This window comes from Eleginops maclovinus, chromosome 16 (genome assembly GCF_036324505.1).
Source record: "Eleginops maclovinus isolate JMC-PN-2008 ecotype Puerto Natales chromosome 16, JC_Emac_rtc_rv5, whole genome shotgun sequence".
Lineage (NCBI taxonomy): Eukaryota > Metazoa > Chordata > Actinopteri > Perciformes > Eleginopidae > Eleginops > Eleginops maclovinus.
Window position 1 is genome coordinate 3,843,917 of NC_086364.1, and position 24,801 is coordinate 3,868,717.

At 38.8% G+C, this 24,801-nt stretch overlaps 2 protein-coding genes across 2 annotated transcripts; one reads left to right on the plus strand and one right to left on the minus strand.

The window, feature by feature from the left end:
• Positions 1–331: 331 nt before the first annotated feature.
• On the minus strand, positions 332–3,269 carry LOC134878305 (tryptase-like). The gene is made up of 5 exons (XM_063904258.1): positions 3,177–3,269; positions 2,343–2,520; positions 1,683–1,960; positions 1,254–1,387; positions 332–617 (listed from the first exon to the last, which is right to left on the minus strand). Exons 1-5 carry the CDS (start codon positions 3,223–3,225, stop codon positions 447–449), a joined length of 810 nt encoding a protein of 269 aa, XP_063760328.1. The 5' UTR covers positions 3,226–3,269; the 3' UTR covers positions 332–446.
• Positions 3,270–5,969: 2,700 nt separating this feature from the next.
• Positions 5,970–24,551, plus strand: cln3 (CLN3 lysosomal/endosomal transmembrane protein, battenin). Its single transcript, XM_063904250.1, has 15 exons — positions 5,970–6,252; positions 7,142–7,178; positions 8,618–8,714; positions 8,822–8,908; positions 9,695–9,774; positions 10,924–11,009; positions 13,904–13,976; positions 15,045–15,188; positions 17,093–17,223; positions 19,038–19,084; positions 19,162–19,230; positions 19,461–19,516; positions 19,869–19,962; positions 21,476–21,616; positions 22,202–24,551. The coding sequence occupies exons 1-15, from the start codon at positions 6,198–6,200 to the stop codon at positions 22,316–22,318; spliced, it is 1,314 nt and encodes a 437-aa protein (XP_063760320.1). The 5' UTR covers positions 5,970–6,197; the 3' UTR covers positions 22,319–24,551.
• Positions 24,552–24,801: the final 250 nt, after the last annotated feature.

The window sequence follows — 24,801 nt, forward strand, 5'->3', positions numbered from 1 at the left end:
AATAAAGACATGTTTTAAAAAGCAAAAAGACTTATAGTTTACATGATTACACACAGGATTTGTTTGCCAGTTTATAATTTGGACTTCACACATTTCTTTGTTTTATTTTCTCAAAGAAGTCTTGCTTGATCTTATTGGCACAAATGTGATTCCATAAAATCTAAGTGGCAGAAAGTGATGGTGTTTTCTAAAGAGGTGTCCCTTTATTTAAATGTAACTAGTAAACTATTGTAGTGTGGACAACTTGTATTAGGTTAGTGAAAATGTCACATCTGTCACAATCATAATAAGTGTGGTTTCATCCCAAAAATCCCCAACGTGACACTCAAACTGATGCTTCAAAGCTTTAATGCAGACCATTGTATCAATGCATGTAGAATAAAGGACTGCAGGGGCCTAGAGGAAGGCAGGGTGGATGGGTGGGGCTACACCTCCATGGAGGCTTCCTATTCAATGTCGATGTAGTCGTTGATGAAGCGCAGTTGCTTGGACACTTCGGTGTAGACGCCAGGGAGGCCATCGACACCACAGCCGCCAGAACTCCCGTAGCTCATAATGCCCACCTGAACTAAGCCCACCCCTGGTGCATTGCAGAACAGCGGGCCGCCGTAATCCCCCTGCAAAGGCGCACACACACACACACACACATTGTGTAAATCTTAGACTTTGCACTTTTCCTCATAATCTCAATTAAAAGTCTTCTATTAGAATCTTAAGTAAAGATACAAAATTGCAAATGTGGCTAATAATGGAAGTATTTAGATCCTTTACTTAAGTAAAAGTCCTAACTTCCAAAATGTGTACTGCATAGGAATTGTTATTTCCGTAAAATGAGTACCCAATGCACGAACGTCTAAAAACACCCTAAAAATATACAAATAAATTACATAAATGTTCAAAGATGGCAAAAAGGATCTCTCAATTGGATATTTTATTAATCAAATAAGCTATTCTTGTACAAACTGTTGGTGAGTTTTTTCAAAATGTCCTATTTTAAAAACTACTGGTATTTATGCAATAGTTTGAATTTGTAAAGACACTAAAGCAGTAAACTAAATGTAGTAAAGCAAGAATTACAATGTTTTCATTTGAAATTTTGTGGAGTTAAAGTATGAAGTGGCATTAGAAATGAATATGTACCTCAAATTTATAAAGTGCAATACTTTATACATTATATTGTACTAGATTGTTAATCCTTAATCACCGCCCCCCCCCCAAAAGACAGACTTATTTCAGTTATTTATTAAACTCACCTCGCAGGCGTTCTTCTCTTTCCCCCCCGCACACAGCACGTTGGCGGGGAGGTCACGGTACTGACTTTTACACGTGGACTGAGCCACCAGGGGGATCCGTAGCTGTCGCAGGGTCTCCGGATAAGGGAGAGGAGCTGCACACACACACGCACACACACACACACACACACACACACACACACACACACACACACACACACACACACACACACACACACACACACACACACACACACACGCACACACACGCACACACTCACACTCTTTACACATCCTTTTTTGTGCGGTTGAGTTCATATTGTCATAAAAAGTCAAACATTTAATCAGCAGTGAGGATTTTGATCCCCCTCAGTTTAGCATCTCTATATGTCCTGTTGTGTGACTAATATGTGGTCTTACAGTGTTTGCTGCTTTTTATGCAAAACTTACCGTTGGCCCCAACGTCCCCCCAGCCGGCGATCCAACACTCAGAAGACAGGGGGAGGGCGTCATCAGCCTTGGGCAGAGTCACATTTTTCACCAAACCATTGAACTTCACCTTCTTCTTCAGCTTAATTAGGGCGATGTCGTTCTGGTAGCCGTGGCTCAGGGCCTTGTACTCAGGGTGGGAGAGGAAATAATGGATTTCATGGTAACGAGAAGAACCTTTTTTCAGCTCGTGCGTGCCCACAGTAACCATCGATCGAGTGACATCAGGGTTAGGATGTCTGGCAACAAAAACACACGTGCTATTTTTTCTGCATTCATAGATGTAGGGACTGCCATCCACACACATACTCAGACATGCATCCATTTCGAGGTGCACCTACCTACCTACCTACCTACCTACCCACCCACCTACCTACCTAGTAATATTTTCATTATATATGTATTTATTTATTCTTGATTATATTTCATTCTCAAATAGAACAACTGTCACAAAACTACCAAATCTACCTGTCCACTGAACTCTGTTACGTTTTGTTGTTTTGAATCCTATTGAATTCGATTTTATTAAAATGTAATCTATTGATCTTGATACACCTAGATACCTACAATAACCTCTCATGAAGTCACTAAATGGAAGAGGATGAGGAAAAGACAACTTACTTATCCCAGCAGTGAGCAGCAGTCAGCACCCATTCACTGTTGAGGATGGTGCCGCCACAGCGCCACTTCTTTAAACCATTAGCTGTGATGACATTCAGGAAGGCTATTCCCGGCCATTTGCCCTTTGGGGCCTCCTCCCCTCCAATGATGGAGCTCTTCACCTCAGCACCAAGAACACCTGAAAAAAAACAAAACAGTGGTGCCATCGATAACAAATCTGACTACGGATCAGAAGAAGACAGACAAATCCTCAGAGCATCTAAGGTAGAAGCAATAAATGAAGTGTCATTTTCCCGCCCAAATCTTACAAGAGATCTTAGAAGAAGCAAATCAGACTGAATGTGTTTAGACAAATCTAACATAATCTTGGGTTAAAGTAAGACTTTGGTAAATATATTAATTTGCCATCTTGCCTAGTATTGGATGAGATATCACTGTCAGGTCTGTAGGATAAATATAGATCTACAAACATCAGGTAGTTAGCTTAGCACAACGACTGAAAACCTATAATACATCCATGCTGAGAACTTGTGCAACGTCTGAATGTAACCTAGCAGCATCTTTGGTTTTGGAATGTGTCATTTATAGAATTTCATACATTTTATACACAGGAGAAAATTGTTTTAATTGTGAACTCTGGATTGTGCCAGGCAAGCTGTCTTTATGCTAAGCTTAGCTAACCATATGCTGGCTGTAGGACAGATTTGAGAGTTGTGCATCCTCTCATCAAACTCTGCAAGGAAGAAGTCCAACTAAATATTTCATTTTTAGTTCAAGATTCGACTAGTGAGTATTGATAAGATCAGTTGGAATAAATGAAATCATCTTTCTCACCTATGATGTGGATCAGCAGCATCACGGTGACAAGTCGGATGAAGGCCATTGCAGTGACCTCTGACTGTGTCGGAGTGAAGCAGGTTCTGCAGGCTGCGGCTTTATATACACACACACACACACACACACACGCACACACACACACACACACACACACACACACACACACACACACACACACACACACACACACACACACACACACACACACACACACACACACACACACACACACACACACACACACACACACACACACACACACAGTAGTTTCTTATCAGCAACATCACCCTGGTTGGGTAACAGCTTTAATGCTTGAGGCATCTTTTATGATCTATGAATTTAAGTTAAGTATTAAGTAAAACAACTTAGACTGGTTATTTAAAAATATTAGTAATATTGTTCTGATGGTATTTCATTGATTTTTTGTCTCATACTTTTTTCTATATAGTTTTATTTTTTGTCGCCTAAAACTATATTGTAATCTATCTACCAAATGTACCATTTATGTGTAGCAAATATTTTGTTTTTACTGTAGTTTTTGGCACAAATTTAAGGGTTCTGATTGTATTTGAGGCATACATTTTACTATTTAGTTGTGACAACTCGTAAAATAAAACATGTTTTATGATAGAATAGTTAAGGAACACTTTACACAGTATAATGTAGATGTATGATGACACACACAGAGGAAGACTAAGTACTTAGTAACAGGAGTAGAAATACTCTTCAGTAAAAGGCATGCATTCAAAATCGTACCTATGTAAAAGTATAGAATATTAAAATAATAGAATATATAAGTGTCAGAAGAAAAAAGTAATGATTCTGCAGATCGATACATTAAATTATTAAGTTAGAATCATGGATGCATTGATATGATTAGTACTTTGATGTTAGATACGATATGATGCAATACTTTATTGACCCTGTAAGGAAATGTCTTCTGGACTCCGCCCTGCAGTTCAACGGAAGATCAAAATCATACCTACTACACATATTGACAAATGACTAATCTGAACATGCAACTAATATAATTGCGCAACCCTCATGGCCAGCATTTTCATCTATATGTGTGTGTGAAGGTGGATAGAATCGGAGGATGAAACCCTTTTTATTTGTCACATACATGCACACAGCAGAGCACACAGGGAAATTTGTCCTCTGCATTTAACCCTCTAGTACTACGAGCAGTGGGTAGCTATCGTGCCCGGGGAGCGATGGGGAGGGTGTCCGGTGCCTTGCTCAAGGGCATCACAGCAGGGCCTAGGAGGTGAACTGGGACCTCTCCAAGTAGCAGTCCACTTTCCATATTTCAAGTCTGTTCGGGGACTTGAACCGGCGACCCTACGATTCCCAGTCCAAGCCCCTACTGACTGAGCCACTGCTGGACAATGATGGGGTATTTAGTTGATATTCTGTAGTACAGTAGCATGTGAATTTCACCAAGGGATCTAAAAAGATATGTCTTACTATATAAAATTAAAAGAATTAATTATTTGTTATTATTTTATTTTTACAAATGTAAGTCATCATTATAATTTAGATTGGTTGTTTCATAACATATAAGGATTGCCCTTATTTAAGTTAACTACTAAAACTACAACCTGTTTTGTGCCATTTAGGGAAAGGATTAATGAATTATTTTACTATTCATTCTATACTGTAATTATTGACATGATGGAAGTTTTTTGCTTCATCTAAGAAGTTGTTGTTTACCCTCAAAAGTGTCTTGAATGTAAAAAAAAAAAGAGGAACAAATACATGGTCGGGGGCCAAAGCTCTCCTAAAGCCATAAGTATTTTGTTGATTCAAATTATTTTAAATATTGTCTTTTTGTACGACAACATACTCAGAGGTGGGAAGTAACCAAATACATTTACTCAAGTACTGTAGTTAAGTAACATTTTGAGATACTTGTACTTCTACCCTCGTATAATCTGTTAGGGAATATTTTGTGTAAGCTTGTAACCTTTCGCACAGGCCTGTGACCTCTTCACACACGTGACCATTGGTCTCCTCACAGCTGCTTGTGTACTGCTTGTTTTAGGTTAGCCAGTTGTGTCCTTCCTCTCTGTCCACCTCTGGCATAGGCTAACGGCCTTGCAGGTGCTGTTATCTTCATTAAGGAGGGGCAGCCTGGGCCTTCGAAGCCTTGTTGTTCCCACAGTGGGTACAAGCTCAAGCTGACCTAAGATTGGCTTTATTGTTTAGGGACAGCTAGCTCCAGTTTATCTGGACCCAGATGCTCCGGTAAACACCTTATTTGTGACCTAGATCACAGTTTAAGTTAAACGTATTATCCTAGATTGTTTAGTCTGCTGCTCTGAGACTGTTGATTACCCATGTGGAACTAGTTAAAACCTCTTCCTATCCCTGAGATCTTCAGAATTGATTTGGCAACCGCTGTGGAAACTCGTGTCAGCAGTAAATGTCTTGTCAATTCTCCGGCCGTAACTCAGAATAAACCCAACAGTGTTTTGCCATCAAGTTCCTGCTCTCCAGTGTCTATCTGAGTTTCGTCTCCATTGCTTCAGAAGTTTCCACCACATAATCGTGTACTTTTACTTTACTACTCCACTTTAGAGATATGTATTAATGATGGTAAATATAACCAGCCCTTAAATCAGACTTTAGTTCACCTGGAGTAAATCCAGCAGCTACCCTGCAGTATACAAAGCCATTAAATCTAGCTGCACCTTTACCAGCTTTGAGAACACTTTAACGCGTCACTACATGGGAACGATTTGAGATAGTTTTGTTTCCAGGGGGAGTTATTTTTATGGAACACCGCGTTTCATGTGACGTGATGCCGTCAAAGTTTAGCAAAAGAAACCAGCTCGCGCTTTTAAGATAAACATCGTCACAGCTCGTGAGCCGCAGTCTACAATGCTTATCCCGGGAACATTAGCAACGTCCTCCCGGTAAAAACTTTAGCACGGTGACAGCCCGTTAACGTTAACTGTTGGTAGCCTGCTGTCCGGTAACGTCGGTTGGGTGGTACCTTTCCTCCCGTTAGTTACCATGGAGCAGGCAGCCAGCGTTAACGCAGACCCGGTGCAGCGCTCTGACAGTAACGGTGGGTTTCTCCTTAGTCAGAAAATATAACAAATGCTTTAAATATGCTTTATGAGTTGCTAATAGTTTATTTTCCAGTTCACGGAGTCCTCTTATTTACCCGGAAATGTTGAGTACCCCAGACTTTTATGTTAGTAATGTATAGTACGGGTCTCCCCAGCACATAGAAAGTGCCGGATGCTGACTTGCATGTTGGACAATTTTCACAATTAGCATTAGTTGCATTATTAGGATACACAGAAATAGTTTTTTAAAAAAGGCTTTACCGATATGAACAATTTTGGAGTCGTTTTGGAAGTTATTGACGATGTCGAATTGTGGACATTTTCATGATCAAACATTGTAGTTTTAACCAGAAAGTGGCCATATATGTACTCTCTATGGACTGATTTTGACTAGCATCGGTAGTGTTGCGAGCATTGGATATAGAGAGCAAAAGATGAATATTTATATATTCTACTGTGGACAATTTATTTTCAAATAAATAAGCAATCTGTCAAATTCCAATGAGCCTGAGACCCTTAGATCTTCAACATCGACATACATGTTATAACAATCAGCCCACAGAGAGTACAAATATGGCCACTTTCTGGTTAAAACTGAAATGTTTTAACCTGAAAATGTCAGAAATGGAATCAGCATCCTCAATAACCACCAAAACCACTCCAAAATAGTCCAGATCGGCTTTAATGGTAATGAATGCTTATTACACAGCTTGTGCTAAATGTGCTAGTTACCCAACATATGGCAACCAGCCGTCTCTATGTGCTGGGGATCCGTTACTTATCATAACTCAACATTTCTGGATTCACAATAGCACTCTATGAGCTGGCAACTCGACTTATATGCTGTGTGAGCTGCTAAAGTCCTGTGTGTCTGTGTGTTTACAGGAAGTGGCTCACAATGGCGCAACTGGACTGGATTCTGGTGAGTGACTGACCAGTGTTTGAAACAAGTTATAAGTCTAACGGAACAAACGCTATAACACTATCATACCTGATTGGAAGGTGTTGACTATAAGAAGGTGATAGAAGTAAGCCAGTACTGATATAATTAAAAAGAAACTAAATATAAAGTTAATAAAGAGCCAGAAGTTCCTCTGAACATTAGACTGTGTATCCATATTTGTAGAAAATGTTCTCTTCAATCTTATTTCTATTTAAGACATGGAAGGCTCCTGTCAACTTTAATACATGCAAGTGTTGTTTATAATATTTGAGATATTCAACTTGATTATCATTGTCACTATACATCAGGACCTCTGCTAAGCTTTTGGAGGCCCTAAGCATAATTGTTTTTACCTTTGCATATTAGGTAAAAACATCTCATTTACCCGGATTGAGGGATAGGGTACATACTTTTTTTTTTCAAACAATGGTGGGCCTGTTCATAACTAATTTATATATATTTTTTCGTGTAATAATGTAATGATTATTATGACTTTTTTCAATCTTAATTTCGGGGGCCCCCACCAGGTACTGGGGGCCCTACGTACTCTGCGTATAGGGAACGGCGGCCCTGCATATAATCATACCAACCTAGCCTTTGTTTATTAGGTTATCATGTTCAAGTTACCAAATGTGTTCCATCCCCCTTTGCACTCTACACTGTGTATTTGTGCATATAAATGTACATAAATATATGCATGTTTATATCTTTATGCATATAACTTCATACAGGTAGAACTAAAGCAAAGCTTTTTAAGGGTTAACTGAAGCTACTTTGTAAAACTGATTTAATCTACTTTCAGATTAATGTAGATGCTATATGAGATTATAACAAAATAGGATATCAAAATGTCAGTAAAATGCCACTTCATTGAGTAAAAACAAAATTCAAAGACAGTAGGAACAGGTCTAACATTTTTTTTTACTGAAAAATACATTAAAAAGAATTCCCAGCTTTGTTCCAAGTAAAAAAGAGTGGCTTTTAATTAACTGCACAAACAATGTCAATGTGACAATCAACGTTTATTTCATTATTATTAATGTTATCACGTTCACTGGCCATAAATGGAAAATAATGAATAAAAACACACAAAGCTCCTTTCCTTTAATGCAGCAAAAATAATTTGTAGTCTTAGTAGTTAAATAAGAAAATGGCTGAAGGAAATTTAACAACTTCAATCACTGCTACATGCACATAGTTCACTCCTCTACACTACTGATTGTACACTTGAGCAGGGTATATTTGTGTTTTTTATTTCCCATTTATGATCATTTTTCCATTTCATTTAGGAGTTACTCTTGTAAACACCACCATCTTTTTCCCAGACAACCAACCAGTGGCTCAGCTGTGTTATCGATGCATGTGAATGTGCTTACCCTGCATTATCATTATGTAACTCTTCTTCTGTTTCCCTCCAGGCTCCTCGGCTTGTGCAACAACTTTGCCTATGTGGTAATGCTGAGCGCCGCACATGACATCCTCCAAAAGCAAGAGTCAGCAAACGCCACCTCACCTGTGAGAAGATCCATCAATACTTCAATATTTGCTCTGAGTCTTGTTATTGCCAATGCCTTGAAGCTGTAGGTCTTTATGAACAAATGATTCCCTCCTTTTATATCTAGACTCCATCCCCGCTGACTGTGGATTTCCAGGCTGGGAACAGCAGCAACAGCAGCAGTGGCTACGACTGTAACCCTGTTTCTACTGCGGTAAACACACAGTCACTACACTACTAGCTAACTGTGCAAACAGACACACTAATGAGGATATTTTATTATCATTAGCACTTTGGATTAATCCCAAAAGCATAAAAGATGCTGCAAGCATCTGAAGTGAGACCCAACAAGGCTGCTGTTAATTATAAGAAGTGTGTGTGTGTGTGTGTGTGTGTGTGTGTGTGTGTGTGTGTGTGTGTGTGTGTGTGTGTGTGTGTGTGTGTGTGTGTGTGTGTGTGTGTGTGTGTGTGTGTGTGTGTGTGTGTGTGTGTGTGTGTGTGTGTGTGTTTCTCTGTGTCTTTGTGTGTGTGTCGCTGTACCTCTGTGTGCATGTGTGTCTCTGTCTCTGTCTCTGGATTAGTGTGTGTGTGTGTGTGTGTGTGTGTGTGTGTGTGTGTGTGCGTGTGTGTGCGTGTGCGTGTGCGTGTGTGTGTCTGGGCCTCTGTGGGCTTGTGTGTATGTATGTGTGTGTGTTTCGCTGTGTGTATGTGTGTTTATGTACACGTACAGTATTTCTCACCAGAGAGATGTGAGAGCCCTCCAGTTTTAAACAGCTTTTTAGACAAAAAGGAAGTAAGATTAGTGAACAGGTACTGAAACTCATCTGACAATCAGAAATGAAAGAGTGAGGAGGCTAGAGGCCTGAACTTTGTAACACACATACAGAACATATGTATCACACATTATAGTATTGAACCCCATAAAGATATTCAATATAATTGTAACAATGTAAGTCTCATATAAAAACACAAATGATTTCAAAGATGCTTTCCTCCTCAGGCCGTGCTGCTAGCGGACATCCTCCCAACGCTCATCGTCAAGCTGTTTGCTCCCTGTGTCATCCACAAACTGCCTTATGGGTAAGACCGCCGGCCCCACTGTCCATGAAAGTCCAGGATAAACAGAGCTGTACTCAAACATTTAGTGGTGGCGCTCAGTTTATTTAGAATGCCTTTGAGATACATTTCCCTGTACCATGCTTAATGGAAACCCAACACTTGCTCTACCTTTAATTAACATCAGAACATTTCATTTATATGTTTATTCCATTTTGAATGTAATAAAATAGAACGATAAATAAATTACAATAATTTATATTGAAATAGGAAGTTAAAGTAATAATATGAAATAAAGATAAAATTAATGCATTTATAAAAAATAGAAATGTAATAAAAACACAAGATATAAAAAAATCTAAAATATATGTTTATATTTTCTACCACTCTATTTATTTTTCTGTGTTTAGGTTATTATAGATATATTTATATAAATATGAGAAGTTAAAGTAAGAAGATAACATAAAAGATCAAATACATTTATTGATACTGACATAAGAAATGGTAGAAAGAATGTGCTATTGAAAGACCAAATAAAGATATGTAAATCTAAAACAAGAAGTTAAAATGAAAAGTACATTAATAGATTACATAAAGATATTTAGATAAACATAAGAACTTCAAGTAAGAAAGTTCAATAAAAAGTAAACATAAAATAAATATATTTAAAGTAACAAAATAAGTTCCGTAAGTAAGAACGTGCTATTAAAGATAAGATGAAATAATACAAAGATATATGAATATAAGCAGCTTTTAAAAAAAGACAAAACTATTTATGTAAACATGAGAAGTTAAACTAACAGTTAGCACATTGCAGTACAAAATATAACGTGTGTATGACAATTGATACAGTTTATTGTTATAATATTAAGGAGTTACACAGATTTGGTTGCTGATGGTCCTTTAAACCTGCTTTATTGATCAAATTATCACGATTGACATCATTTACAAAATCTTTCCAGCGGCTTCACCCTGCTGCTGTTTCATTCAACTCTTCATTCTTATGGGATTTTATTTAAAAAGTGTAATTTTTATTAATGGAATTGATCAAAGGGGATTTATTTTAGTACAAGTTGTGCTGGCTATACGTTTGATCGGCCGTTGTACAGCATGTTTATGTTTGTTTACAACATGAGCTTTTGTTGATTTACTGCCTCGTTCCTGTTCCTCTAGTTACCGAGTGTGGTTCTGCGCCCTGATGGCAGCCAGCAGTTTCCTCATAGTGTCCTTCTCCTCAGCGGTGTGGATGAGCATTCTGGGTAAATTCTTACTATTTTCAGTCACAGCGCTTATCATCATCGGTGGTGGAACATCTGAAAAGGAGTCCGTTTAGTTTCAGGGAATCTTATCTGACCGGGTGCTGCTGCGATGATTCCACAGAGATGTGATACTTTAGCTTTATCATGAAATATGGATCAGCATGCAAACACTGATAATAACTGATGTTAAGAGTGTATTTACATAAATATTTCTTTCTAGAATCTGTAGCAAAGAAGTTTAAGAGCAGGAGGCAAATTAATCGAAGTGAGTGGTGAGTTACAGAACATGATGTGGAGGAAATATTTTATTTAACTGCCTTATTTCTTTTTTTTGTGATAACATTTTTATTGGGATTAATACACAACATGTACAACCAAAAGCACAACATTTATTTCTTTATTTTTTAAATAAAATAATTAAAAGTACATAATAAAACTAAAACTTAGATGACAGCGATTACTTACAAAATATACAACATGCAGAATACAAACTGTATATGTAAGATACAAATAATAAACTGCCTTATTTCTTATATTTTATTCCAAATAAAATATATTCATTTAGATTTTTAGACATTTGGATTCATTTGCAATCAAGCTGCCAGATGGCTCACTGGTTGGGGAACCCGCAGAATTCCGGCATTGTCATCCCCTCTATTTCCCCATTTCATCTGTATCTCGAATAACAGGCGCTCTCTGGCATCAAAAAATATATTCCAAAACAGAATAAGCATGGGTTTCAGACCTCGTAACAAGTTCATATTCCTTCTCATAAACCACAATATTAATATTTTAACCAAGGAAGGTTCAGAAATCAATATTTGGTGCAATAAGCCTGATTCTAGCTGACTTTATGCCACTCCTACCCAAATATTTCAATGCTACTGTCTGTGACCATCAATCTTGATCTTGATAATTAGGTATCCTGAGGTTGTAAATGGGTCTCAGGTTTTGAGATTAGGCAAACCATCAGACGGTCTTGATCTGGTGGCCCTCCATACGCACCACGACTGACCTGTCTGTTGGCAAACCACAGCGGTTGGGAGCGTGTCATAGCAAAGAAAATAAGATTTTCCTTGGTTAATCTTGGATGTGGTTTGATTCATATGTCTCTCACAAATCTATTCAAGCCTTGCTGAAGCCTCCCCAGATCATCACTAAATTTCAAGCCAATGTATCACTGGGTGTGAAACATGTTGCCTCTCCAGGTCTTTGTCAAACCATTAGACGACTTGTGAAAAGCTAAAAAAAAATTGACCCATGAGAGCAGATGACCTTACTCCAGTCCTCTATTGTCCAACCCTAATGCTCTTTGCTGAGTCATTTTTAAGGTAATTAGTTTCTTTGATTATACCTACAGGAACTGATTACTCCCCAAACCTCCAACCGCACCCTTAGATCCCAAAACAGCTTGCTCCTCCGGGTCCCCAACACCAAGCTCCGAACCATGGGCGACCGGGCCTTTAGCTCTGCAGCCCCGCGCCTATGGAACAGCCTCCCTGACCACCTAAGGGAAACACAGACTCTGGACTCTTGTAAAAATGGCCTAAAAACATTTCTATTCAAAAAGGCGTTTTTGACACAGTAATAGATTACTGTCAGCTATTTCTTACGTGCTACTGTTGATTTGCAGTTTTTTTTTCTACTATGTATGTGTTTACTAGGTTTTTTATTAGTGTTTTGACTGTATATATACTGTGTGTAGGTACTGTGGCACTCTGAGATTCCCTTGGAATGAAGAGTGCATTACAAATTAAATATATTATTATTATTATTATTATTATATACAAATAATAAAATACATTAAAACCTTTTAGACATATTTTGTAAGAATGAACCTGTTGTTTTCGCATTATTTCAGGTTAAGAAACCACGTCATCTTTTGTTCTTTCAAAGGTGCCATAGAATGGAAACTGTATTCACCTTGGCATAGTTGAATAAGGAGAGTTCGGTACATTGAACTGATTTCAAATTCATCGGTTTCCTCCTCCGATAAAGGCTCAAACATGTAAGACTGGATGCCAATAGCCTCCATGGTTCATCTCTCACAGTTTCCGAACTTCACTTACTTCTATGGGCTCTGAGGAAGCCATGGATTGCTCCTTGTTAAACCAGCCAATCAGAGCAGAGCTCGTCATAATTATTTAAATGAGCCCCAAATAAGGCCATTCAGCTTGATTCATATAGGACTAAATCATAGGGTTGTAATGGGCCTGAAAAACCGCATCTGGACATTTTTTGGATCAACTTAAGTTATATACCTTCTTCGTAGACATCAGAGAACAGTTTAAAATACCAGATAGATGCTTTCTATGGCACCTTTAATCGGTTTTCACTTCCTGCAAATACCTCCTCCAATTATTTTACTCAAACACATATCTATAACTTGTCAAATCCACAGAAACAAATCATTTTGCAGGGGTCTCTTTTCAACAGAACTGTTTTTATATAAAATGTAGTGTGTGAGAATGTTTGATTTAAACATTATATAAATGAATAAATAAATAAAAAAACATTCATAAATTGAATGAATCCAAAATGTATGTTTGCATTTCCTCACAATGGACAATAATATCACATGTTTGGGAGACACAAAGGTAATGATTTAATAATTCTGGCTACAAGTCCTGACCAATCCTGATTAAAGCTTATTAACTGTATTGGTGATATTTAAATTGAAATGATATAAGACCACATCTTTATTGTCCACTAAAGTGACAGATTGTCCGTGTCCCATCGAGCAGCTCGGTGCAGTTCATCAGGTTAAAGAGAGTAATTGTGGGGTAAAATGCAAGAGGAAGAAATGTGGTTGGATCTATTAACCTCAGATACAACTATTCATTTTAAACTAATTGAATTAAGGCTCTGTGCCTCCCTCCTTTTGTGTGTTTCAGGAGTGATCTTTGCCAGTATCGGCGCTGGACTGGGAGAACTGTCCTTCCTCTCACTCACCGTCTACTTCAGCAGGTAAACCCCTCTTCCTACCAAGGAAAAAGCTATAAGACGTGTGGTGAACGTTCACTGTGACCTTACATCGCCATAACTTAAGAATTCATACACTAATTATGAACATTTATTACAGATATAAAAGAATTAGGTGTTGATTTTGTTAAACAGACGGAGGTAAAGTGGCTTTCAGTTTGGCCCTTCACTCTGAAATCGCTAATGTTAGAGCTTCCCAGGGCCACCCCTTCCTATATGCAGAACACGTGCAGTGCATACAGGTAGGGCCTCATATTGTGCGGGGGCCGCCACAATTTCCCGCAGACGTTTCTGATCTGGAAATATGTATGCAATGTATGCATTTTTCAGTTGATAATGTCCATTTGCACATTTAAACTTAACATTTCAGAAGACTTTTAATACAAAACATTGGGAATTTTGTGCACGGAGTGGGGGGAAGGGGTAGCCTGGTCCTACCGGACTCTCGTACTACATTTCATTTGTACAGAGAGTCTGGCCACTCCCCATTGACAAGTGCTTTTTACTTGAAGGCGAGTACTCTGTTGAAGATTAAAACTATTGGATCTGCCCAGTGCCACTCTGGATCTGCCATAACCAATCGCTAACGTTTGGTCGTGACGTATGTCATGAGCGGCGCACAACCTCAACGTCATCGTTCTCAGCCACTCCCTCTGTTTGCTGATTGGACAGGTAAAGATTGGCCAGAGAAAACCCGCAAATATACCGAAAACCCAGACAGAGTACTGAAGCGAATTGAAAATTGAATGGAAGTACTTAGGAGAGTGGAGCCAGGCTAGGGGAGGGGGGCCTCATGGCAAAATTTCGCTTAGGGGCAGCCTCAGAGTAACCTAGAAGTGTAGACGTGTATTTGCCACAGATATTGTTCTCTGCGATATTCCAAAATCCAACGGAAAAGCGCCATTGTTTTTGTCAATGGCGCCCTTGTGATGCTAACATCCTGGTAGGACTACAAAAAAACATCCTCCCTGCACCACCATGTTTTGCATTTTTGTACAGTATGTGCTAAGAAGATGAATTAACTTAGTTTTCTTTGCTCTCCCCCTGCTGCAGGGATGTGCTTGGCGCGTGGGGCTCAGGTACTGGGGGGGCTGGTGTTGCTGGAGCCCTCTTGTACTCAGTACTCACCCAAGCCGGCCTGTCTCCCCAGATCACACTCCAAATCATGCTGGTGGTCCCTTTGGCTATGTTGATCAGGTAAGAGCAGCTCTGCAGAGCTGAGAAGGCGTTGACGCATCTGCACAATAAGCTGTGACTCATCCCAAAAAACACTCTGACGTTCTTTAAAGGTGATACATGCTTCATACAGCTGAAGATAGACAGGAAAGAGGGACATTTCTACACTTTCCATGGTTGTTTTATAACTTTGAATCTCAGTGGATGTATTTAGAATAGTTTAAAATTGATTGGCAGAAGGTTTAATTAGTAAGTATGAAAAAATTGAAACGGGGGTACAAACTAGCTGATCCAGATTAGCTTCGGTTATGACGTCATATCGGAAATGTGGGCTGGCTTTACATTGAACTCCTGGCAGCGTCCCGCCCACGTGACACGTCCCAACCTATTGTCCCCCATATACAGTCGCGAGCTGAATCCCCTTCCCAGCACCTCTGTGTGTGTGTGTGTTCAGCAGGATGTCTGCAGGAGGGACTTAGAGTTGTTGTTTATATAATACATATCATGTCTCTGTTCTAGTGGTAAACACTGAGAAGTGTTTCAGAAATAATGCTGGATGTGGTTTGGATCATAATATGGGGTTTAATCACGGCAGCGTTTAGCTGAGTTTCTCCGTTAGAAACTTCTCTCTTCAGACAGAGAGATCATGACGCTCCAAAGGGGCGTGGCCAGCTTCAGCTCAGCTCAAATTTAAAGCGAAACAGAATCAGCACTTCAGGAACAGGGCTGAAATAGAGGGGGATGAGGCATGCTACAATGGGGGATCTGTTTGGTATTTTGAGCAAAACACTTCACAGACAAGTTTTGTATAGATAATTGCCCTACATTATATTGTTCAAATATAGCACAATAGGAGACCTTTGAAAGGGCCCTATAATTCAACTATACCCCCCATGTAGTGAGTGTTTTCAGCTAGATTAAAGGTTCTATGGAGGCCGTTGTTTATATCTATGACTTTGTTATACTGCTGCTACTCCCGTTCACTTCCAGAAATATACTATGCTCACTCTCTCTCTCCACACATGTATCCCACCCGCCTCTCTCTCTTAAAGGGATAGGCTACCCTAGTCTGCATTGTCCTACTGTGCTATTATAAATTACAGAAAAACATTGGCATACTGTAAACATCGGAATGGGCATCGGCTGAAAAATGTCAAATCAGTGTATCCCTAAAAAAATACTTCAGTCCAAAAACACTCCAACAGAGGAAAGTGAGACAAACGAGGATTCAGAGGCCAAAGGTCATACACACTCACTTAGCCTGTCACGTCTAATGTGTTGGAGCGCTAGCTAATAGAAGACAGAAGCCCTTTCTCATTTGTCAATGTTCACCTCCTCGACTCCTCGGTCCTCCGGTAGTAACCCGGAAAGCGATTTCAGTGCCACGTTGAAGGACATCTCATTTCAATAAATGCACATCGAGGATCGAGGAGGCTCACCGGAGGAGCTATAACCGAGGATACACTGATGTTTCCTCTGGGGATTGTATTTCCTTGTTAATAAAGAGGTAGGACGCACGCTGGACTTATCTTAACCAATGACAGCTCTGCAAACTGTTGCGTTGTGATTACAAGTTATTTCAGAGCATCAAATATGCATCAAACTTTCTGCCCTTCACCGTTAGTTACTCACTAATGACACCCCCCCTGGATATGAGGCTACTTATGTTTGCTTTAATCGTGGCGCGATGTATACAATGAGAACAGCAAACAGAGGGATGAGAGCTCAGAATGTGTGGGAGAGAACTTCTTTGCAGACCATTCACATGCACAGAAACTAAATAATAAAATAAACACACTACAGGAAAGTAAGCACTCCAAAAAGCAGAATAGGGCCTCTTTAGATTTGTCTTACCCTCAATTTTTTGTCACGGTTCAAATGAAACTATTCTTCTTGGTTTTTATTTGTGCGTTTCCCACCACCAGCTACTTCTCCCTGCTGGTTCCTCCACTTACACTCCCTCAGTGGAGAGAGAAGCAGTATGCTGCTTTGTCAGAGGAGAGGCGGCAGCTGATGGATGACTCGGAGGAAGAGGAGCATGAGGAGCCAACCCCAGGTACATGCCACAAAAAGCATTAGCTGCCGTTATGCATTCATTTGGAAGGCCTATGAGTGCATTACTGTTATTTAATCAGATAATAAAGAAAGCACCTTTCAGTGGGGGAAAAGCTTGAACTAATTTTGGATTTTAAAGGGATTTTAAATCAGCACACTTGTAATTTTAAACAAGTCGTTACATTAGACACCAGGCCTGTGCACACAGGGAGACTCATGGCTTCACTTTATCTCACTGTGGAGGAAGTTGTGTCAGAAGTGATAAATTATATCTGTGCGTGGCAACGGATATATGTTGGATGTTATCCACTCTGTGTTGCTATGAAAACTAATATTTACTCTCTGAACTCAATGTGTTAATACGTTAGCTCTCAGCCTTCTTTTGATAGAGAGCCGTTTAACCCAACTTCCATTCTGTGCGTTTAGCTACTAAGTGAGACGGCAAACAAGAATATTAAACTACTTGGTGAAAGATTTAAATTATATGTAGATTTGGTTTTTTAAAGCAACAAGTGGGAGTAATGTTCTTGCTAATAATTATATCCCAGATTAAATAACAATAAGTTCTGCTTGGCATCAACTTTACAAACAATTATTCGAATTTTGTCATTAAACATAAAATGATATTGTTTTACCGAACAAGCAGAAGAGGAGGAAGAAAATAAAGCTGTGATGCTTTTTTTACTGCAGTTTTCTTTCAAATGGACACTATTTGCATTATCAATATTTTTAAGGGATGCACAAGGGCTAAAGCAGCAGATTCAGAATACTTGTGGCCTTTACGGAGTGGTGGATACTCATGTGAACACATCCTTGACATATAAAGACCTTTAAGATATAACTCTAACCCAAACTAGTATAATATTCTCTCAGTGACACGGGTAGCACACACGGAGCAACATGATCATTCATTTGGAGCTGGGTTTGAGTCCACATGTAGGTCCAAAGCTCTTTTTATTTAGCTTTGTTTTTGTCTCCACCACAAATATTATCACTTCCTTTGGTTCCACCTGCTTCACCTGATGCATATGACTAAAATATAAAACAGATCTAATGGTTCCGGTCTGTTGGGGAGACAGAATTGGATTTTTCCTTTCAGTTTTAACTAATGTATAATCAATGTATGTGCAAGTGCTACAAAATCATATCGACATCACAATTCAAACTCATGCAATATCTAAATCCCAGTAAGCACAATGTCTCAGTTAAGGCCAAAGATCTTTAAATACCATTTTATATTAATTATTTAGTTGCTGCAGAGAAGTCCCTGTCTACAAGCGCCATTCTCCAGGATAAAATCTTCATTTGGTACGGGTAGAAGATGGACCTTTTACAAGAATTCAGTTTTTGTACAGTGACATATAATACACACACAGTTTTGAGAGGATTGAGCATTGAGAGGATCCAGAGCAGAGAGGCAGCCAGTCTAGCAGGCGCCAGGGAGCAGTTGGGGTTTTGGTTGCTCAAGAGCAGTGGCCCAGGAGGTGAACTGGCTCCTCTCCAGTACCAGTCCAGCCTCTGTATTTCTTGGTCCGATCGGGACGTGAACCGGCGACCCTTCGTTCCAAAGTCCAACTACCGTCTCAAACAATCCACACAATGATCATTTTAATGTATTTTCTAAATGATGATCCTTCCTTCAAGTATTGCAAATCATATTATATAATATATTATAAATATATAATCACTTGCAATATCAATCATTATAATTACAAGTTTCCAAATCACACAGACCCGATATGTGCAGCCTGAGTAACATGATGTGAATGAATCATGTTATTGATTAATGCTCCCCCCCCCTCCTCAATGTATCAGGGACCAGCGGACCGCTCACCCCTACAGAAAAACTTCATGTCATCAGAGTAAGCACACTCTTCTCTTCATTTGCAATGTGAGTATTCTTCTGATCAGACCTAACAGCTCGTGTTCCTGTGAGCAGGGCCTGCTGAGGTTTGTGTTTCCGCTGGGACTGGTCTACTTCGCCGAATATTTCATCAACCAGGGCCTGGTAAGTTTGAGTGTCAGAAGGTATGAGATGTGCGGTTCATGAGAATTCAACTTTTAAACTATGCCGACTTGGAAGTTTACTTCACAAATATGTTGAGCTTGAGTTTACCACAGACCTCATTACAGGCATCAAACCAGATGTGGTGAAATGCGAACTCAAATCTGAATTTAAGGACGGATTTCTGCCCCTCTCTAATGAGCACAGACTAACGTTGGCGTTTCTTTTCCCAGATGGAGCTCCTGTATTTCCCCGGTGTGTTTCTGTCTCATGCAGAGCAGTACCGCTGGTGAGTCTGAAGGATTAACAAACCCTTTATTTACTTCTTTTCCTTTCAGTCAAAACGTTAATGTAGATATTTCTCATACTCTATACTCCAAACGTCTGTATATGTTTCACATTTCTGTTCAACGCTTCCTCTTTGTAATTACTGCGCATTCATTCTCAGAGTAAATTCAGGATCATATTCTTATCAAACCAACTTTTTATATTTATTTTTATATTTTTAAATGTTATAATAGTTTTTATTTAATATTTTCTATAAACCTTTTTCCTGTGTGTGTGTGTGTGTGTGTGTGTGTGTGTGTGTGTGTGTGTGTGTGTGTGTGTGTGTGTGTGTGTGTGTGTGTGTGTGTGTTCAGGTACCAGACATTGTACCAGGTTGGTGTGTTGGTGTCTCGTTCGTCTCTGTGCTGCATAAAGATCAGGAAACTGTGGGCTCTCTCTTTGCTCCAGGTGAGAAATACACATAGCACATTTTTCCTCAAATGATTATGACATTTCAAATTGAACATATTTGCTAATTGTCAACTGCCAGCATTTATTTAATTCCTTATGACTAAAATGTCAACATGAGGCAACGAATTTGGGTGGACAAACACCCTGGGCAAAGGTAAATATATAAAAAGCTACAAAGGTATTGGTTGATAGTAAGAATTGAATAGGTACATTTGCATTTTGTTCACTGCCTAACACTAATCTACAACCAACCCTACATGTGTTGTACATTTTGACATACTGTAGGTATAAATGTAATGATAATAACATTTACATATCATAATAGAGATAATTCATTGCATTCATTTCATATCATATATCAGACATGTGATACATACAGACTGCGGACAATATCCACAGGAGCAATTTAGGATGAAGTCTGTCGCCCAAGGACACAAAAGCATGTTTGGTAGTAGTACATTTTGGGGAAAATATTGTCCCTTTTTTCCCCAAACCAACAACAGAGTGGTGCAGGAATGATAAATAAACTCAGAAATGAGTCAGCATTTTAACACTTAAAATGTCAGGCCTAAAATACATCAGTAACACCCCTAAAAAGGTTGCTAACAAGTCAATAAATGAGATGATCAAACATCATTCCGTAACATTAGCCGCCTTTAGCTTAGCGCTGGCGATGTTAAGTCATGTGAGCGTCATATAGTTAGTTATTTAACATTAGCTATTTAATTCTGGTAGTTGCTTTTGTGCAATAGTTAAAAGTGGTGTTAATATGTGGCGATTATCCTGCTGATCAAAACGTGTCAGTATCATAAATGGGTCTTATTTTTCCACAAACTTCCATTATCCAGTGAAAAGATCTTCTTGCTATTACTGTCGACAAACCACTCGCAATACTTTTGGGTCGACCTATAAACATGTTTTCACTGCACCACTCTATACTATAGGGTTTCCCAATTAATCTTTTTTTATTGTCAATGCGACTTCCTCTTTTGCGATAAATTGAATGCAAAATCATTTGAAAACTAGTATTTGATATTTAGCGATGGGGCGCTGATTTTAAATGCACAGTGAAGCTTTCCACGTATTTACTTTGTTTTGTTTGTGTAGGAAACTGAACTTTCAAATATAGCTATCACTTTTTAAATTGGTGTCTTTTGTGTTGATTTAAATTTGTTCGATTTAAGAATGATGGAAATCTTTTAGATTTTTTTCATTTCACAAGTGATTTCTTGTGTTCTAGGGTTAATGCTGTGATCATCACCATAAATATTGCTTTAGGAATTATTATCATATTTCATTATTCATGTTTATAATTTTTGCCAGTCGCTTGTCAGTAGGTACTGTATGCGTTTCAAACACCACACACCTATCCTCATCACCAGCTGTTATCACAAATATGCACACAACAATAAAATATTCCATAAAAATGTTCACAACAGTCCAGAGTAAAAATCCTTATAACTGCAATTTGTGGGTGGGTGATTGCTCCACTCTGCTGTCTGTTCTCCAGGTGGTGAACGCGGCACTGCTCCTGCTGGCAGTGCGTTATCAGTTCTTGCCCAATCCCTGGACGGTGTTCGCTATCATCCTCTACGAGGGACTGCTGGGCGGAGCGGCCTACGTCAACACCTTCTACTTCATCAGCTTGGAGGTATGCTGCTGTATTGATCAATATTTAGATTGCGTTTATTCATTGACTTTAGGGACAACGTATTTTTAATCCACATCAAACCCTTAATAGTCTCTTTGCCAATAGGCTCCTATAGTTCATTTTCATGATCAGAAATGGCCGTCTTAGAACCAGAAAGTGGCCACATTTGTCCTCCCGGTGGGATGGTTTTGATACCTTTTGGTGTTAAAATTTAAGGGCACACAAAACTGCCATGTTTTAACCTAAAAATATCAGAAATTCATTTAACATCCTTAATAACCTCCAAAACCTCACCAAAATTGTCCCTAAAGGCCAAGTCATTTTTTAGCTATTGTCTGCATATATGCTAACTATGCTAATTCACTTATGCCAATCATATAGCATAGGCAAGTTAGCATCCGGCAGTTTCTTAAAACTTTGGTGTATTCAACATTTCTGGGTTCACACAGCAAGCAAGTACGCTATTCAGAGAGTGTTTGGTGGTACATTAGCATACCGCCCTTTTCTGTGAACAGCTGACCTCTTCATCATTCTACATCACATGTTCAGTGTGTGCGCATCCTGAATTCTGTGTTGTTTCCACAGTCTGAAGACAGACACAGGGAGTTTGCCATGGCTGCTGCCAGTGTTGGAGACAGTCTGGGCATTGCTCTGGCTGGACTCGCTGCTTTCCCCGTGCACAGACACTTCTGTTCCCTATGATGCAGCCCAGGCGCACCTCCACCATGAATCAGCAGGAAGTGGGTGGGTGCCTGCTATTTCAGGGATTGAAAACAGGAGACTTAACTCCTACAAAAAAATGGTGGACACACTTTTTACCTACTTCTACTGCTGATCAACTATCGCTGCTTTTTGGGACGCTCTCCTCTGATCAGAGCCTTTTTCCCAGTATTTTTTTACAGAAGGCAAGGTAAAAATTAACTAAAATGAATAATGCGCTGGAGTAAAAACTATTACGATTCTGTTGCCGGCAGAAAATGACCAAAGCTATTTTTGCAGACCAATACTCGAAGTGCAGTAACCTCTGTGACAAAAACACTGTTCCTTTAGCTGCTTCACAAGTTAAAGTTATGCTTATTGGGGGTTTCCCTTCCCTGTAGTTTGTTATTTAAATTTCTGTGCATGTAAATGGTCTGCAGAGGCTAAAATCCCAAAGTTCCCTCCAGGGTTCCTCCCCCCTGCCTGAAACGCCTCCATTGGACTTCTTTGCTTAGTTCCTGAACATAGTCACTTTGTCACACTAGCACTTCTATTGGCTAGCACTCCAACACATTTTATTTGATACGCTAATGGACGGGACACCTAAAAAAGGTTGACCAATCAGAACAGAGCCTGCAAGTTAATCAATCAGAGCAGACTGGGCTCTGGTTTCAGACAGAGGGTAAAAAGAGGGGCTGCAGCACAGGCAGTATGAGAAAAATAAAGAGCTTTTTGAACGTTAAAGCATGGAGACATGTCCCAGTAGAGACACTACAGACAGTTCAGCAGCATAATATGGCCCCTTTAATTTTTTATCGGGTTAATAGTGAAAACGTTTAATATGAAGAAGCAAAAGCAGATCAGGAAATATCCAGCTTATGTGTACGGCAGTCGTAGTTGGGCTGGATGAAGAAACGTTACAAACAACAAACCTTTTAAATATCACTTAATCTGAATATGTTGTTGTAGATTTGCAGTTCATTTTAACTTTATTTCTGAAAGAGTAGCCCATTTTATTTTCAAACATAACACTTTCTTTTTCAGGTAGTTTCATTTATCTTACTATGGTTTGCATTATACAACCGTGTTACGCTTTTACTCCAAAAACGTAATACAATAAAATTGAAGGCTTAAATGTAATTAGACATTTTCAATGTTTTAATTTATATGATGGTGTGGGATCTTTAATCTGTTTTAACATTATTGTGTTTTGATGAAGGGCCCTTGATACTGACACAGTTGACACAACTGTTGAGTGCTGACTTTTTGTGGTTTAACACGCCAAAGTGGTGTTAACAAAGGAGGTTAAAGGTTCTTTAGTGCCTTTTTTATTAGAAGCAGGTCAACTGACTGACGTGTCGTTGCTTCTCTGTCTATGGTACTGTTAAAACGGGTCATATGCCTTCGACTAAACCTTTCTACTAATGATGCTTTAATATTGACTATGCTGTAACAATAGGAGAAACTGGAATATGCCCAGAGCTTTAAAATACTTGTTTTATTAAATGTAAATACATCTTTATTTAATTGTATTGCTTACTTTAACTTCTTATGTTTAAATGGATATTTGAGTTATTTTTTTATTTGTATTTATTTTCTTAGATATAATTTTAAATGGAACAACTGTCACAAAACCTGATTTCAACCGGGATAAATAAAGTATTCTGATTCATACATATGCAAATCATCTGTTTGTAAATCAATTAATCATACACATATGCTTGCCTTTGAATTATTATATTGGATGATTTCATTCAAAGCAACAACTAACGACAGTTACTAGATCATGTTCCCAATAATTTTATCTTTAATCCTTAAAATGTCAGAAAATAATGAAAATACTCATCACACTTAACTTAATGTGACCTCTACGAATTGCAATGTTGGACCAAAATCGATGACTGTGTTATAATTGCTGATCATTTTCTGTTCAATAATCTCTTCAGCTCAAGTTTCCCTGTAATTAAACCGAAAGTTGAGTCACATTTTTATCAAAAATGTGGTGATGTGTTCATTTCTTTTATCGTTTTACATGAATCATTATACTGTGAGCTCTGATTCGCTTCCAAACGTTACTGACTTTTTTTTCATGTATCCTCAGGTATAGTAATAAACCGCTACTGACACCATGTGGTTAAATGTTGCCCCAAATCGTCACAATTGTGCAACAACGGAAAACATTCAAAGATCTCCTTTCGATGTGTTTCTATATAAACATACTGTGCTTTGAATAATCCTTTGTCTGGTATTGGTCAGATTTCCTTTAAATGTTTAAATTGCATCCATGCCTTCTCCCTTAAATTATTGATAGATCCTGAATCTAAGATTATGCTTCAGCTTTTCACATCAAAATAGGATATACAGTATATATACGTTTGAGTATGTATATTTATTTATTTCACAAACACATTCATAAAGTCAGCCAACATCTATCAATGTGTCAGAGGGTCAAAAGATGCCAACACTCAGGATTATTCATCCAATTG